Source organism: Papio anubis, chromosome 11 (assembly GCF_008728515.1).
Source record: "Papio anubis isolate 15944 chromosome 11, Panubis1.0, whole genome shotgun sequence".
NCBI lineage: Eukaryota > Metazoa > Chordata > Mammalia > Primates > Cercopithecidae > Papio > Papio anubis.
Genome location: NC_044986.1, coordinates 14,649,792 through 14,665,009, shown reverse-complemented (window position 1 = coordinate 14,665,009; position 15,218 = coordinate 14,649,792). Strand labels below are relative to the sequence as shown.

The 15,218-nt window shown below is 50.0% G+C and overlaps 1 protein-coding gene and 3 long non-coding RNA genes across 6 annotated transcripts in view; 1 reads left to right on the top strand and 3 right to left on the bottom strand.

The window, feature by feature from the left end:
• The window catches only part of LOC103887770, a 47,358-nt gene extending 46,031 nt beyond the window's left edge, over positions 1–1,327 (bottom strand). The window contains exons 1-2 of one of the 2 annotated variants that reach the window (XR_001891589.3): positions 722–1,327; positions 351–548 (exon numbers count right to left, since the gene is read on the bottom strand). This is a non-coding gene — a long non-coding RNA (uncharacterized LOC103887770). Of the gene's footprint in view, positions 1–350 lie in introns of both variants that reach the window. The other variant, XR_004176878.1, reaches the window with a different exon arrangement.
• Positions 1,328–1,432: 105 nt separating this feature from the next.
• LOC103887768 lies at positions 1,433–5,695 on the top strand. Of its 2 annotated transcripts, none has more exons than XR_002524475.1 (2): positions 1,433–1,514; positions 5,423–5,695. It is a non-coding gene; the product is annotated as an uncharacterized LOC103887768 (long non-coding RNA). The 2 variants fall into 2 exon arrangements; XR_002524474.2 differs by lacking the exon at positions 1,433–1,514 and adding an exon at positions 3,201–3,340.
• On the bottom strand, positions 4,979–11,298 carry PRLHR (prolactin releasing hormone receptor). The gene is made up of 2 exons (XM_003904314.5): positions 10,453–11,298; positions 4,979–10,187 (listed from the first exon to the last, which is right to left on the bottom strand). Exons 1-2 carry the CDS (start codon positions 10,660–10,662, stop codon positions 9,069–9,071), a joined length of 1,329 nt encoding a protein of 442 aa, XP_003904363.3. The 5' UTR covers positions 10,663–11,298; the 3' UTR covers positions 4,979–9,068.
• LOC116269412 lies at positions 7,630–14,961 on the bottom strand. The gene is made up of 2 exons (XR_004176879.1): positions 14,431–14,961; positions 7,630–8,161 (listed from the first exon to the last, which is right to left on the bottom strand). It is a non-coding gene; the product is annotated as an uncharacterized LOC116269412 (long non-coding RNA).
• Positions 14,962–15,218: the final 257 nt, after the last annotated feature.

Here is a 15,218-nt window from a genome sequence, read left to right as displayed (position 1 = left end):
CATGGCTAGAAGAGGGACCCTACTATGCTCCCGACTCCTGGGAAAATCCTTCCCTGGGTGGGCAGAGTCTCATAGACAACAGTTGCTGACTGCCAGAGGACAGCTGGCGGGCCCACCCCAGCCCTGATGGGGTGCTGTGCAGGATCTGGAAGCAGCTAAGGGGAAGGAGTCCCACCCCACCACTCAGATGGTTTTGGTCTCTTGGAGAGCTTCAAGGAGGACCTCACCCTCCAAGGACAGAGGGACAGCTTTTCAGTGGCTGTGATTAGACTTCGACTCCTCTGCATTTCCTGCGGGGCTTCGGGGACCTTCTAAGTTCAGATTTGTCCCTTCCAACCCACACCACTCACTGGCTGAGAAATGATTGAATAGTAGTCTATCCAGGCATGGATTCCTCTTCAGCCAGAATGAGTATGACCCAACATAGAAGTCTTCTTTGATATAATCTTAGGAGGAGGGATGTGGAAGTCAGTTACACAACAGTGATGTAGTTTAATCGCATTTTGGTAAAATACTGTGAATATGTTTGTGAATACTCCTGGAAGGGCCTAGGAAGGAAAAGCACAAACTGTTAAATCCTCCCAGGGAAGACAGGTGGGAGATATTCACTTATTAAAGGAAAAAAAAAGTTGATTTTGTAATTAAAAAAAATCTACAGCTGTCTTTGCTATTCAGCAGGACTAGCTTTAGATCAACGAATTGCCTGGGGCAACGGACTAACAGGTGGGTTTGGCTTTTCTTCTGGGCTGCTGTGGTTCCACCAGCTGACCCCTCCTCTTCCAAAAGCCTAACGTATGAATTCACCACGTTGCAGGAACCTCGGCTTTCAGTGCGTGTGGACTTAGCTGGGGGCTGCACACCCTGGAAAAGCAAAGGCAACTGCTGCTCCAGAAGCCCCGCTGGGAGAGCCCTGCGGGGCGACTACCTCTTGACCTGCAAATTTCCTTCCCTCTTTGCCCCTAGTCCGGACCATTTCCTCTAGCAAGGAGTTCGAAGGATGTAGACTCCTCGAGCCCCCATCACGCGAAATAGGTGGTTTGTGCTGCTTCGAACTTGGAGGTGATGCGCAGAAAACAATGACCAAGGTGACGCAATAATGCCAGAGCTGGACGGGGAGCCCAGCACCTGCCAAGCGGCCCCGTGCCCAGTCACCCACTCTCGAGGATGCTGGATCGCCCTGCTCTGCGCCGGCCAGCGCTCCACCATTCGGGAGCTCCGGATTTCCCTCTTGGAGGTGGAGACGTCGTTTCCACAGTGATCAAGGGACGTCTGAAGGAACTGAGTGTGGATCACCTGACCAAGGCGACAGAACCTGCCACGGAGAAGGGCCCCAGAGAGCGTCCTCTGTGCTCCTGGGGAGCTCCCCGTGCCAGGGCTGGACACACAGCTAGCCAGGGCAGGAGAGGGTCCCCACAGATTCCCCGAGGACCCGGCTTGTGAACGAACATCCGCTCTCACCCCCGCAGCCAATGGCTGGGCCTCTAGAAGAACAGCGGGTCCGCCTCAGCAGGCAGGTGGGCCCAGGACCCTGGCTGCGCACGGGTGCAGGGACCCGGGCACCGCAGCGCTAGCACACGCCATTCCCCACCACTTCCGGCCCAGCAGCCTCGGTGCCCCGGGCTAGGACCCGGGAAAAAGCCAGCAGCGGGAGGAGGGGAAGGGGCGTGGGCAGAGGCCGAGACACCAGGCATGGACCCTGGCCTCCATTTGGGTTTGGGGAGTAGAAGAGTGAGGGCGACAGGCAGAGGACGGAGACCAGAGGCAAGGCCCGGAGTTCAGCAAGAACTGAGAGCATCCAGGGTGGCGCTGGTGTCCACGGCGCCAGGGGTGGAGCAGTTCGAGGCACTGAAAATAGCGTTAGGGATGAGGTTCATGTCCAGTCCCTGGAGCAGATGAAAGAGCGCAAGGGGTGGCAGCAGATTTCGCACGTCACCCTGGAGAGCAGTAGAAGGCGCCGCGACCCTGCGGCCACCCTCCTTCTGGGGGCGCCCGGTGGCCGGGGCTGGCAGCGCTCAGAGACGGCTGGGAGGACCGAGAGCCTTCGTCAGAGGCCACAGGGAGGCGAACAGGGGGTCGACTATATGGCATGCCCTTGGCGGAGATCTGGCGCTCTCCACCACTACAAGGTCAGCTAAATAGGTGTGCAGCCTCCTGGGAACGTCCAGCGTGGGGCTCAACCGCCAAATAGCCACGAACTCATAAAGCGAACCACGGCGAGGACACCTAGCGCGGCTACACGAGGACCACAAGACAGCGGTGCATCCAGCACCGCGATTCAACTGCGGAGGCCGAGGTCAGCGGTACCCGCAGGGGCACAGGAACACGTGGGTCACGCTGTGCAGGGGCCGGGTCCTGCTGCTGAGGTGGGTAAGTAGGGAGTTACCCACGACCCCCTCCGAGGTGTCAAGAGCACAGCCCACGATGAACAGCGGCTTGCAGCACCCCAGGAATGACCGCCCAGGAGGAAGCCTTTGCCTTTCGAGCGGATGAGTGGCCCCAGCAGCCGGTCTGGGACGCACAGGCGGCCTGGGAGCCAGCTCAACCTAGCAGGGAGGGAGGCTCTGGTGGTGGCGCCCGGTGTGCTGGCGCTGCATACAGGCCCAGCAGGGCTCCCGGGTTCCCCTGCAGCTCTCTGAACATGTGATCTTCCTCAGCCCTGAATCAGAACGCCTCCTTCGCCACCAGATTACCATCCCATGGGCAGCCCGGGTGGAGCCTAATTCCCGGCGGGCAGGTGGAGGCCGAAGAGTTCCGGCCAGGTCATTTTGCTTTGGCCCAGCTGCACCGTGAGACTGCTCCTTGTTAATCTCGCTCTAGGCTTTCCGAAGACATCCCGTCCTCTCCCAGAAACTAACGTTGATGTGTCAGTGCCACAAGCTCTGTAGTTATGTCATAGAAAGAGTTTGCTGAAGGAGTCTGGGATAAGAAGAAACTAGGGTAGAAGTAAATAGGAATTGAGGTCTGTCCTTAAGAGTCAGTTACTGGCCCTGCGCGGTGGCTTAGGCCTGTAATCCCAGCACTTTGGGAGGCCAAGGTGGATCACGACATCAGGAGTTCGAGACCAACCTGGCCAAGATGGTGACACCCCGTCTCTACTAACAATACAAAAATTAGCCGGGCGCAGTGGCAGATGCCTGTAATCCCAACTAAGGAGGCTGAGGCAGGAGAATCGCTTGAACTTGGGCGGCAGAGGTTGCAGTGAGCCAAGATTGCACAACTGCATTCCAATCTGGGTGACAGAGTGAGACTCCGTCTCAAAAAAAAAAAGTTATTGCCATTGAAGGTGCTTACCAGTGCTCCAGTTTTCCACCTGTAGCTGCTCCTGGGTCTTCTTTCTAAGGTCAGTGTGCCCCTAGCATTTGCCCTGCAAAAGGCAGTGGCTTCAGAAGGACATTCTCCTCACAGGAACCTGCTTGTGGGCATACGGGCAGTGGCCAGGCTACCACATCTGACTGCCAGGGCATATCATGATGCAGCACTGCACCTCCTACCCAGGTGGTGGGCCAGCATTCTGGGAAGAAGACCCCAGAGGGACTGTGGTATAGGCTAGGGAGGAAAGCCCAGTGCCTGACTGCTAACCTAGAGCTCAAACCTGGAGTCTTTGCTTAATTTTTCCAGGTCAAAAGAGTGTTTTCATTGCTTGGCAATAACTGGGCGGGGGGCAAAGAGGAGTTTCACCGTATAACTTTCTATTTTTCATTGGATGCCATTTCAGAAGGAGGAGATGGGTCCTGAGACCAGGGGATTTAGTCATCAGCAAGTTAAGAAGAGGATATTGTGAGAGCTGAGGGAGGCAGAGAGGCAGAGAATGCTTAAAAGCAGAGACTATTTCTCCTTTGCTTTTTTTTGGACTCCAGTTTCTTTACTCCAGCACCAAACATAAAAACGAAACACATTTGACCTTTCATTGTTAGGCTCCTCTGGAGAGCTCTCTGTGAGACTTACCAGGTTGACAGCCCTGTGGAGAGTCTGTGCAAACTCCTGTTATCCACCTGAGCCTGGAGTTTCACTGCAAAATGACCAATTGTGTGAACTCCGAGAACCCACAGTGGGTGGGAAATAATAACACACTGCAGCCTTGTAGGAGCTCGGTGCAGACTGCCTTCTGCAGTGGAATTAGCCAGGGTTCTCACCATCATCTTTCACTTTGTAGTGATTGACCAGGAGATGGGTACTTGAATCCCACCAGTTCCCCTTCACTGAGGCAGAAGGGGCTTCAGAGAGGAGATATAGATAATATAAAAAATTAGCAGAAAAAGGCATGAAAAATAAAGTGTGGGAAAGAGAGGGATTGTGTTAAAAGCAAAGAAAATTCAAAAACCTGTGAGAGGAGTGCATGTTCAGTTTTCAAAATAAGACTTTCTGCTTCCAAAGATTGATAGGAAAATGTGCAGTCTTAACAAGATTGTAACTCTCATCCATCCAAATATTTTACATTTCCCACATCTGTATACTAGTTTCCTTTGCAGGATAAGTGGGTCGCTGAAAAGGTATACATATGTCCATTTTTAGATGGTATTTTAGGAGTACCGAAAAATCTTTGACTCCATCATGAACATTTTAGAAACTTCATGATTTTGCTTATAGACCCACATGTGGGACGTTAGACCTTCCCAAGTTATATGTGAGAAATGGGTGATAAAATGCAAACATTTAAATAACTGATATTTGATGGTATAGAAATTAGGCATGAAGTTCTCATTTTGATGGACCCATGGATTTAGGCACATGCAGTCTTGGGGAGTAGACAGCTTGATGCCATATATTTAAATGCCGGCCTTACTGAGGTTGGGGGCAGGGAGTCACAGAAGACCCAGAATGAACAGTTCATTTCTGAAATAAGGTGGAGTTGACAAATCTAGATGGAGTAGCCTGTTTTCCTTGACATGATTTATCCTTGCTTTGACTCTGGCTATCCTGAGGTTGTGGAGTTACCCCATGTGTATAACTGGCTTGGTTTATTAATCCCGTGACTGAAGACTGTGCTGATTTAGTATTTATTGAGCTCCCACAAAATGTCAAACAGTATAAACCCCAGCATGTAGAGCTTCACATGTGATTCAGCAACATGTGCATTTTACACAGCAAAGACATCAACGCAGGGAGGTAAATCAATCAAGAACCTGCCTTGGGAAACAAAGGTGCTCCTGACCTCTCGTCTGTGAGGGGACAGGCCTTGGGTTCAACCCCAGATCTAACCACACTCTTGAGGTTAGTTTTGTGCCTTGCATTTGAAAGACTACTAGATGTTCAGGAAGGAAATCACAGGACAGAGGTGGTGGGTTAGCCTACCTGAAAAAACAAACCTGGAACTTAGCTATCCCAGTAAAACAGCAGATTGAAAATTCACAAGGACAAAAAATCAGATGGTTATAGGAATTGGAATCATTACCTTAGCATCTCTCACAATTGCTATTTCCAGGTAGCTGTTGGAGCATACATTGAAACGCTCTTCTGCCAGTTTAGTGAGATAAATCTATTGAATGGCTGCCAAAAGTGAGACCTGGTGACAATGCTTGCAAAGAGGATTACAGAACCTCCCATCAGCTTTGAGAAGGGCTGCTGCCAAGTACCACTGGCTCAGTTCCCAGTTTGCCTGCCTATATTACTCCTTGCAGGAAGAGCCCTATGTATACATCTTAGATGCTTGATATTAACCAAAATGAATTATTAAATTTTTCTACCTACAATCCTATGCAGTTCTCTCTGGGACTCACCTCTGATTTTTTTGAAATTTGGTTTGATTTATAAACTAGTCCAAAACAGATACCAGATGTTGTGAGAATTGCTGTTCAGTTGCCAGTTTTCATAATATATAAAGATGTTTATAAGCACAACCTAATTCTCCAACCTCTTTAGACTGTTTATAAAGTCCATGTAAGTGTTTCAAACTTAAGTTGTAGGCATGACAGAAACCAGTGGCAACTTTTCCAGTAGTTAATGGAGATGCTTGTTCTTCATAGTTGATATAAACTTAAGCTAATCAGGGAGCACTTTTTCTAACACCCTGACAACCAGGATTCAAAATAATTCATGCTATGTAAATTATTTTTGGTTTTTTGTTTGTTTGAGACTAGGTTTTGCTCTGTCACTGAGACTGGAGTCAGTGGTGTAATGACAGCTCACTGCAGCCTAGTGATCCTCCCAGGCTACAGTGATCCTCCTGCCTTGGCGTCCCAAGTAGCTGGGACTGCAGGTGTGCACCATCATGTCCCTCTATTTTTTGTAGAGATGGAGTTTTGCCGTATTTCCCAGACTGGTCTTGAACTCTTGGGTGCAAGCAATTCTCCCCCTTCAGCCTCCCAAAGTTTTGGAATTACAGATGTGAGCCATGGTACCAGGCCATGGTATGTAAATTTATAATACAATTGAACTAAGGTTGAATGATGACATTCCTTCTGACTTGATTGGACTGATACAAAAGAAATATGTAAGTAAACTGTTGAATGAATCCCTATATATTTGGATTTCAATAATTTGCCTCTGATTGAGCAGGTATTGTCTGAAGACTAAAAGAGTATTCTCTAAGTATGACATGTAACACCATCCAATTCAACTCCAAATTATTAACACCTTTCACAGGTGCAACTAAAGCTTCATTCGGACGTTTCTAAGATTCATTAGAAAGAGGATATTTCCCCACCCCCACCCCCACCCCACCCAACCCCGAGACGGAGTCTTGCTCTGTCACCCAGGTTGGAGTACAGTGGCACAATCTCAGCTCACTGCAACCTCTTCCTCCCCAGGTTCAAGAAATCCTCCGGCCTCAGCCTCCTGAGTAGCTGGGATTACAGGTGTGCACCGCCACACCCGGCTAATTTTTGTATTTTTAGTAGAGATGGGGGTTTCACCATGTTGGTCAGGCTGGTCTCAAACTCCTGACCTCGTGATCTGCCTGCCTTGGTCTCCTAAAGTGCTGGGATTACAGGTCTGAGCCACCACTCCCGGGCCTAGAAAGGATAATTCTTAAGGTGCTTAATTTTGGTTTCACATTAAAATCCCCTGAAGTGCTTTGGAAAATGCTAGTGTCCAGGCACCATCTCAAATCAATTAGACTCTTAGGAGGAGGGCCCAGACATCAATTTAAAAAAAAAAGTTCCCCAGGTGATTCTAGGAGTAGCCAGGGCTGAGAACCAGTGATTCAAACCTTCCAACAAAGAGCCCACAATGAACCAGATCCCTCCCCAAATAATCTCTCTCCTTCCCCCTACCACCTACACTCTCCACACATGACCATCAAAGGAATCAAAGGGAATGGGAAATGTCTGGCCCTGAGCCTCCCAAGTAATAGAGCTGCTAGAAGCAGAGAAGCTATCCTCAGGATGCCTGGGAGATGAACTCATCTGGGGCGGGGTGGGCTGCAGTGTTAGCACACAGGTTCTTTGTTCTCCAATCCATGGATGAAGCTCAAGTTCATTTAGCACCATTGCCAGAGATAGCCTCCATACCATCTTTGCCTGCCTTTTCCTTTCTCCCAAACTAGCCTTTCCTACCCTTTATTGTGTGCAAAAAGTCTAGCCCAGTAACTACTAAAGACTCCTATGCTAACCAGCCCAACCGTGATCACTCCCACTCCCACCGTGGTTATTGACATGAATGTAATAGGACTAAACACTTGTCATTCCCGTATCATCCCTCTTTCCTTTTAGTGCACATTTTAATGAAGGAATGAGCTTATTTCTGAGAATAAGAGAAGCAGGAGGAGGGAAACAGTGATTCTTGTGTTCAGTGAGTTGGGAAAGTAGTTGAACCTTACGGATGGTGACTGAGTTACTGGGAACACAGAGGCTGATGTGACAGCTGGATATTATGTATCATTTCCCGAGACTCCTGTCCTCACTGCCCGAGTTGCTGTTCCAACAGTGTGGAGACCCTTGTCCCAAGGCACTTGTCCTCATTTACAGAACTCACAGGAGGTTAAGGTGATGATTATCAGCCTGGTATCATGCTCCACAGTCTTCACCTGTTCCCTTAACCCTGGAAGTAATTAGTGTTTGATCTACACAGCATGTGGATGGTAGCTTATTCTTCTGTTCTGTCCTTAAGTAAACTTCTGCTGGTTCTTGATTTCTGGGTTGATCATGTTCCAAGAATCACTATAGAGCAGGTGCTGAGCAGTCAGATGACAGCTGTTGATCTGTTGCAAGTGAGCAATTAGAGACTGCAAGAGAATGCCATGCCACACAGTTTACATTGAGTATTCAGAAAACCAAATATTTGAGTGCCCACTTTGTGGCAAACACTGAATGTGTACACACACATACACAAACACACATACACAGAGGATGTCTGTCCTTATGTACAATTAAATGCCCTCTTAAGTGAATTGGACCTTTTCCTCCTTATCTGTTTTTATCTATCTCTTCATTGACTAATTCGTCTCAAAATTTTTAGATAGTAGTTGGGGAGGAAAGGGGAGAAACAAAAGCAAGACCTTTCTAAAGGGAGCTTGTAGGTGTTTTTGTACTATAAACTCAAGTGGTTTTAAAAGGACCCTTTGGGCATATAAAGGTCTTATTCAGGAAATGCTGAAATCCTAGACGTAGATTTTTAATACATATTTACCTGAAATTCTAGAAATGCAAGGGTTCAAATGCACTAAGCAATATCAGGATCCTCTCAGCTGAGTCCTTTTTCTGAAGGCAAACTGAAAATCTTTACCAAGCCCAATGCATTTCTTTTAAATCCCATTCACACTGTGCATTTCACCAATGAGCAGGAGGAGGGGATGCCAGGAAGGCAATCATGGTTCTGAAATACTTTTCTGAACATGGAGAAAAAGTTTTTGTTTGTCCTTCAAGGGCATAAAGAAGAAATAATAAATCCTCTTCCCTCTCTCTGGCTTACCCCCAAGTAAAGAGCAAGACTCTCACCAAAGCCCACTTAACATTTTACAAAGACACAAGGACAAGACAGACAGCCGGACAAGAGGGCTGGGCTAGAAATGTTGCCCTCTGTTGGCTTTGCTAGCTCTGGTGCTGAGAATAAGCTCTCTAGGTTGACCTCGAGTGGTGCCCTCGGAGGCCAGTGGAAATGCAGCTCCTTGACCAAGGCCTGGCTAAGTGGCATCAGATGACCACGCTGACGGTCATATTCTGGCCATGGGGCGCGATCTTGCGTGGCCAAGCGAGCAACAGTTTGCGCAGCTCCTCGCGGAAGCTGTCGTGCAGCCAGGCGTAGATGAAGGGGTTGTAGCAGGCCGAGCTCATGGCGAGCCAGTGGCAGAGCAGCTGCACCAGCCCAAACGCGTAGGGGTCGATGGCGCGCGGGTCGAGGTCCCGCAGCAGGTTGAAGATGTGTAGCGGCAGCCAGCAGACGGCGAACACCACCACGACCACTACCAGCAAGCAGAAGGTGCGCCGGCGCCGCGCGCGGTGCCAGTCGGCCTGGCTCTGGGTCACGCAGCCGGGCACCACGCGGTTGCGGAGCTTCACGGACACCCGGACGTAAGACAGGAGGATGACCAGCAGAGGGAGCAGATAGGTGACCAGCAGCAGCCCCCAGGCGTAGAGCTGGCGCTGGCGCTCCTGGGAACCCCAGAACTCCTCGCAGAGGCGCACGTCGTGTGGCTTGAGCTCCACGTGATAAGTGTGCATGGCAGCAGGCAGCGCCAGCACCGCGGACAGCGCCCAGATGGCCAGCACCGCGTAGGCGCTGAGGCGCAGCGAGATGCGCCGCCGCAGCGGGTGCACCAGCACGACGTAGCGGTCCACTGCGATGGTGGTGAGCGTGAACACCGACACGTAGACGGTGACCGGCTGCAGGAAGAAGACCAGGTGGCACAGGCCGCCGCCGAACACCCAGCCGCGTGGCTCGAAGGCGTAGGCCAGCGTGAGCGGCACGCAGGCGGCGCACATGAGCACGTCGGACAAGGCGAGGTTACCGATGAGGAAGTTGGTCACGTTGTGCAGCCGGCGCACCCGCGCGATCACCAGCACCAGCAGGCAGTTGCCCACCAGCCCCACGACCACAACGACGCTGTAGAGCAGCACGATCAGCCCCTTCAGCTGATGCACCAGCTGCAGGCTCTGGAAGGGCGTGACGGCCGGAGCGTCCGCGCCAGCCACCGACCCGTTGCCCGCCGAGGCCTCTGCGCTCTGGTTGGCGGGAGTTGTGACCGCCGGCGGCAGCCCAGAAAATAAGTCAGAAACCCTGGGGCCCCGAGTGGGCGATGAGGCCATGGCCACCTGTTCGAAGGTAATCAAAGTCCGTCACTTCCCTTCCCATTCTCCATCCGACCTCTTACACCAGCCGCGCCCCTCCCCCATCGCCCGAGTCCTCCCTTGGGAATAACCGGCCACAGAACAACAGCAAAAGTAACAAAAAGGGCTGTCCTCCCACCCCTGTAAAATAAACCTAAGCACGGTTAGAACATACGGCTTATTTAAACGCTTCCGCCTCTATTTACGGTCCTCGCAGTCCACGCAAGCAAACCCAGGAGCGCGATCCTACCTGGGAGTGGGGTTTGGAGGGCGGGAAAGCGCTCGCGGGAAGAAGGGGCAGAATTTCTGCTGGCCCCCGGCAGTCCTCTGCCCACGTCGGTGATCCGGTCTCGCTTCTCCACGGGAGCTGAACGGATCCAAATGTTCCCAGTGGGCTAGCAGCTTCTGAGGGGGACTGGGAGCGCCTCCCCTCAGCTCCGCCCCCCACTCCAGCTCCCATGTATGGAAAACGGGGGTGGAGCGCGCTCTGCCCTGCTCGGTGCTTAGAGAACTAGTGAAGAGGACAGTGTGGGGAGGATGGAATCCGAAACGGGAGGAGGGGCCGGCAAACCTGGCCAGAGCAGCGAGGAGGACGAATCTCGACTGCAGGAGCTTGCACGGCCCCTGGAGGGTCACGCTCCGGAGGAGCGCGCAGTGGAGGAGGGCAGAGGAGAGGCGCGAAGCGTCAGGCTATCGGGAGGACCCGGTGCAGTCTTAGGAGGGAAGGAGCAGGGGAGGAAGTAGCGGTGGGAGATTACAGTGCAGCTGGGAGCTTGAGAGAGGCACGACTGACCCGTTCTTAAGCGCTGGGTCCTGCCTAGCGGCCAGGTTGCGGAGGGCAGAGACGCTAGAGGGCTCGGGCTGGGATTTAACAGCAAAGCCTGGCGCTGGTCGCGGACCTGAGGACCCTCAGCCTCCCGCGCCCCCGCCACACGAGCCCCCTGTTTGGCTGCAGCGCGCTCAGCGGGCGGCGGGTCCGGCCAAACCAACGGCAGAAGTCAGCACCACGGACAGCTCCCGCTGGCTCTGCCGCGCCTCGGGCGGATGCTGTAGGGAGAGGCAGGGGACAACGATTAGAGAATTCCTGCCCCTCTCTGGATCCAAGGTATTTGGAGAAGTAACCTTGCCCGGTTCAGAGCTGCCTCGCCGCCTGCTTTCTGGACTGGGTCTGAGAAGAGTAGGGTGGAGTGGAGGCAGCTGAGTCGGGGGCTTGGGGGTCGGAGGGTCATGACTTTTGCTCCTCTTGCGGGTCACCGCACTCAGTGCCAAGTATGGCGTCGTCTTTTACCTCCTGGGGTCAGAAAATGCAGCCCTCCTGCCAGTTATTCTACACAGGCACACTTCAGTGTCTGGCCCAGTGACTCCCCGGCTCACCCTTTCTCTCGCTTTCTTTCTCGGCTACCGCGACCTGTGCCGTACTGCCTGTTTCTCCCAGCACAGAGTAGTTCCTGGACTGGGACTCGACCCTCTCCCTCCTTGAATGAACACCCACAGGCCTCTTCACTTCATTTTAGGATTTTAAAAAAATACTGGTAATTGCAGATTTCAGCTAGGGCAACAAAAGCAACAAACATTTGAGAAGCTTAGGCGTTTCATAAAATCTTCAGTAGTATTAAGTCCTCATTGAAATGCAAATTAGCCTGGCCCATGGGGCAGGAGCCAGGGGAGGAGGGGCCTTTGTAAGCTCCCTCCTTAGAAGCTATCTCATTCCCTCAGCCTCTTGTTTCCTTTTTCCAGAGGATGGAGCTTCATTGTCTCCTCTCTGATAAGTCCTTGTACTTTGTCCTCTGTGGCTGCAGATATTCCAGTTAGACTGGAAACTAATAGCAATTTATTCCATCCTCCAAATTTAAATGAATCACTCATATAGAAAAAAAAGTCAACACTGGAACAAAAGTAATCAATGTAATGCACCTCTATCCATCCTAAACTGACGGTCCCTGAGTTATAATCAATTTAGCTAAAACCAGTGTGTGTGTGTATACATGTATATGTTAGGACAAGATCTCACTCTGTCACCCAGGCTGGAGTGCAGTGGTGCAATCATGGCTCACCGCAGCCTTGACCTCCCAGGCCAAAGTGATCCTCCCACCTCTCAGCCTCTCAAGTAGCTGGAACTACGTGAGTGTACCACCAGCCTGACTAATTTTTGTTTGTTTGTTTGTTTGTTTTGAGGCGGAGTCTCGCTCTGTCACCAGGCTGGAGTGCAGTGGTGCGATCTCAGCTCACTGCAACTTCTGCCTCCTGGATTCAAGCGATTCTCCTGCCTCAGCCTCCTGAGTAGCTGGGACTACAGGCACGTGCCACCATGCCCAGCTAATTTTGTATTTTTAATAGAGATGGGGTGTCTATTGTATTTTTAACATTCACCATGTTGGCCAGGATGGTCTTGATCTCTTGACCTCGTGATCCTCCTGCCTCGGCCTCCCAAAGTGCTGGAATTACAGGCATGAGCCACTGCGCCCGGCCTTATTTTTTGTAGAGGTGAGGTTTTGCCATGTTGCCCAGGCTAATTAAACTCCTGGGCTCAAGCAATCCTCCTGCTTCAGACTCCCAAAGTTTTGGGATTACAAGCATGAGCCACTGCGCCCAGCCTCAGTATTATATATGTATTTTTATTGCAGAGTTCTAAATAGGATACAATCAGTGCCTGCCTAATACCTTGCCCAGTAATTTTTCTCATCATTTTCACCTGCAGGGTTTTATGCATGCAAGAGCAGGGGCACTCTTTTGTTTCAAAATCTCTTAAGCAGAGCAAATTGCAGTAAAGTCAATGAAAAAGGATTTGGGATGTTGTTAGGCCTCCTAACTAGAGCCATCATTCTGGTCAATATTATTATATTGGTCAATTATCATATGTAATAGTAAAAGTAATAATATGAAGAAAACTTTTTCAATAACTAAAGGTCATGCAAACAAGGATATTTGAAGTTTCAATATTGGTGCACCCTCCAGAGGAAAGAGTTGATCATTTGCCAAATTCCAAATAAACTCAGGCAAGCATTTTAGTATTATCAATATTTGCAAGGTGGAAAGGAAGTGAACAGCTCTCCTTTGAAGAGGGAATGAAGATTTAATGTAGCCTATTAGAGCTTCATTCCCTCTTCTCACTGGAGTTAAGGCTAGTCCCTCTCCCAGCCAGCACATCATGATTACATCATACTAATGTTCAGACTGTCCAGTACTAAGAGTGCTCCAAAAACCTGAGAGAGCATAAATAAACAAAAAAATTAGGATAAATGAAGGAAAGATAGTACTTCATACAGTAGACAGCAAGCTAAGGGATTTTACTTCCTTCCATTCTCCAAAAGTCTTCAATAGCCCATCAAACCAAGGCCAGATACTTTCGCATGGTATTTCCAAGCAGTGTGCACTCCCTTTCTGACATGCCCTCATTTTTTCGGTCTAGCTTCCCACTTCTGTCCATTTTACTCCCTATGTACAAGCCAAACTTTGCTGGGTGCTGAGATATCCTCACCATTCCTGTCTAATTCCTCTCTTAGGCTTTATTTCTTTTCTCCAGAATGTCAGTTGTTTAATCCCCACTCAACTCTACCTGTCCACATTCTTCACATCCTACAAGACCCAACTCAAAGACGACTGTTCTCAAAGACTTCTCCCTTCCATAATCTTTCTGTCCTTTATTACTTTCTACCTTGAAATTACAAAAGTGTTTAGCTTCCCTGCCTCCACCAACCCTGACTGTGAATTCTTTATGGACAGGGCCAATGTCTTGATACATTTTGTACCTACAACATGCCATGAGCCCAGCAGATACCCAATACATGTCTTTTTCTTTTTTTTTTTTAATTGAATGAATAAAAATTACCATTTACTTAGGGCTTTAGGCACACCAGGCATTGCTAAGTACATCACATAAATTCTCATTTGATTCCCCTCAAAATTATTATTATACCCATTTTACAGATGAGAAAACTGGCTCTCAAGTCTAAGAAACTAACCATAATGGTACATCTAATATGCAGTGGGGTTAGAATTTCATCTTAGATCTGCCTGATTCTGGTACCACACCGCTCAACTACTACACTTTACTGCCTACGAATGAATGGCAGATGTACCTGCAAAGACTGAAAATACAAGCAGGTTCAAATGAGATTGAATAAATATTGGAATCCCTCTGTCCATGGTTTATTAAAGAAAGCTCTAGAAAATTTAGCTACAACTCACACCTTATCATGTTTAAGCTAAACAGATCTTTATGCCTTACCCCAAATGTTTCTTGCTTCCATCCCATATAGGAAACAAAACCTTGGGTCATAGTGTTACTGGCAGGTCTTTGCTCCCAGAGCTCCCAAGATGGTGATGGGCTGCTCCCAAGATGGCGGCAAGCCTCTTGCACTCTAACCTGGAGTTCTGGCCTCAGGGATTCCAAGGAATGGAACCTTGGGCCGTGTAGTGACTGTTATAGCTCTATTAGAAGCCGTGGGTCACGGAAGAGAACCGTGGAGCCCAGCGACTAGGGTTCAGCTCGATTAGGATGAACCCGGGCATTTTGCTGTGCAGGAACAACGGGGAGACTGTATCCCGATCCGGAGCAGCAATGGGCGCCGGGCTGGATCAGAAGCACAGCAGACACCCTGCTGGATCCAGATGAGTGGAAGTCATAGGCGGGTCTGTGACGGCAGCAATCAGCAGTGGTGGACGGCGAGTGAATGCTCAGCTCGAGCTGGAATAAACACAGACCAGAAGAGTGTGCAGTTGCAAGATTTCATAGTGAAAACAGAGCTCCCATACAATGGGAGGGGACCCAAAGGGGGTTGCCACTGCCAGTTCGAATGCCTGGGTATATACCCCCATCATTGTCCCTCCCCCTGTGCGCTCAGGCAATAGATGATCTGACTATTTCTTTACTTCCTGTTTTTAGCCTAATTGGTATTTTAGTGAGCCCTCTTTACTACCTGATGGGTCGGGTGTGAACTGAGTTACAAGCCCCGTGTTTAAAGGTGGGTGCGGTCACCTTCCCCAGCTAGGCTTAGGAATTCTTAGTAGGCCTAG

Excerpts from the sequence above, each read along its gene's own strand:
- PRLHR (XM_003904314.5), bottom strand. The coding sequence starts at position 10,662 with ATGGGAGCTGGAGTGGGGGGCGGAGCTGAGGGGAGGCGCTCCCAGTCC. Across the intron at positions 10,188-10,452 it reads CCTCCAAACCCCACTCCCAG|GTGGCCATGGCCTCATCGCC; the intron begins GTAGGATCGCGC and ends ACCTTCGAACAG.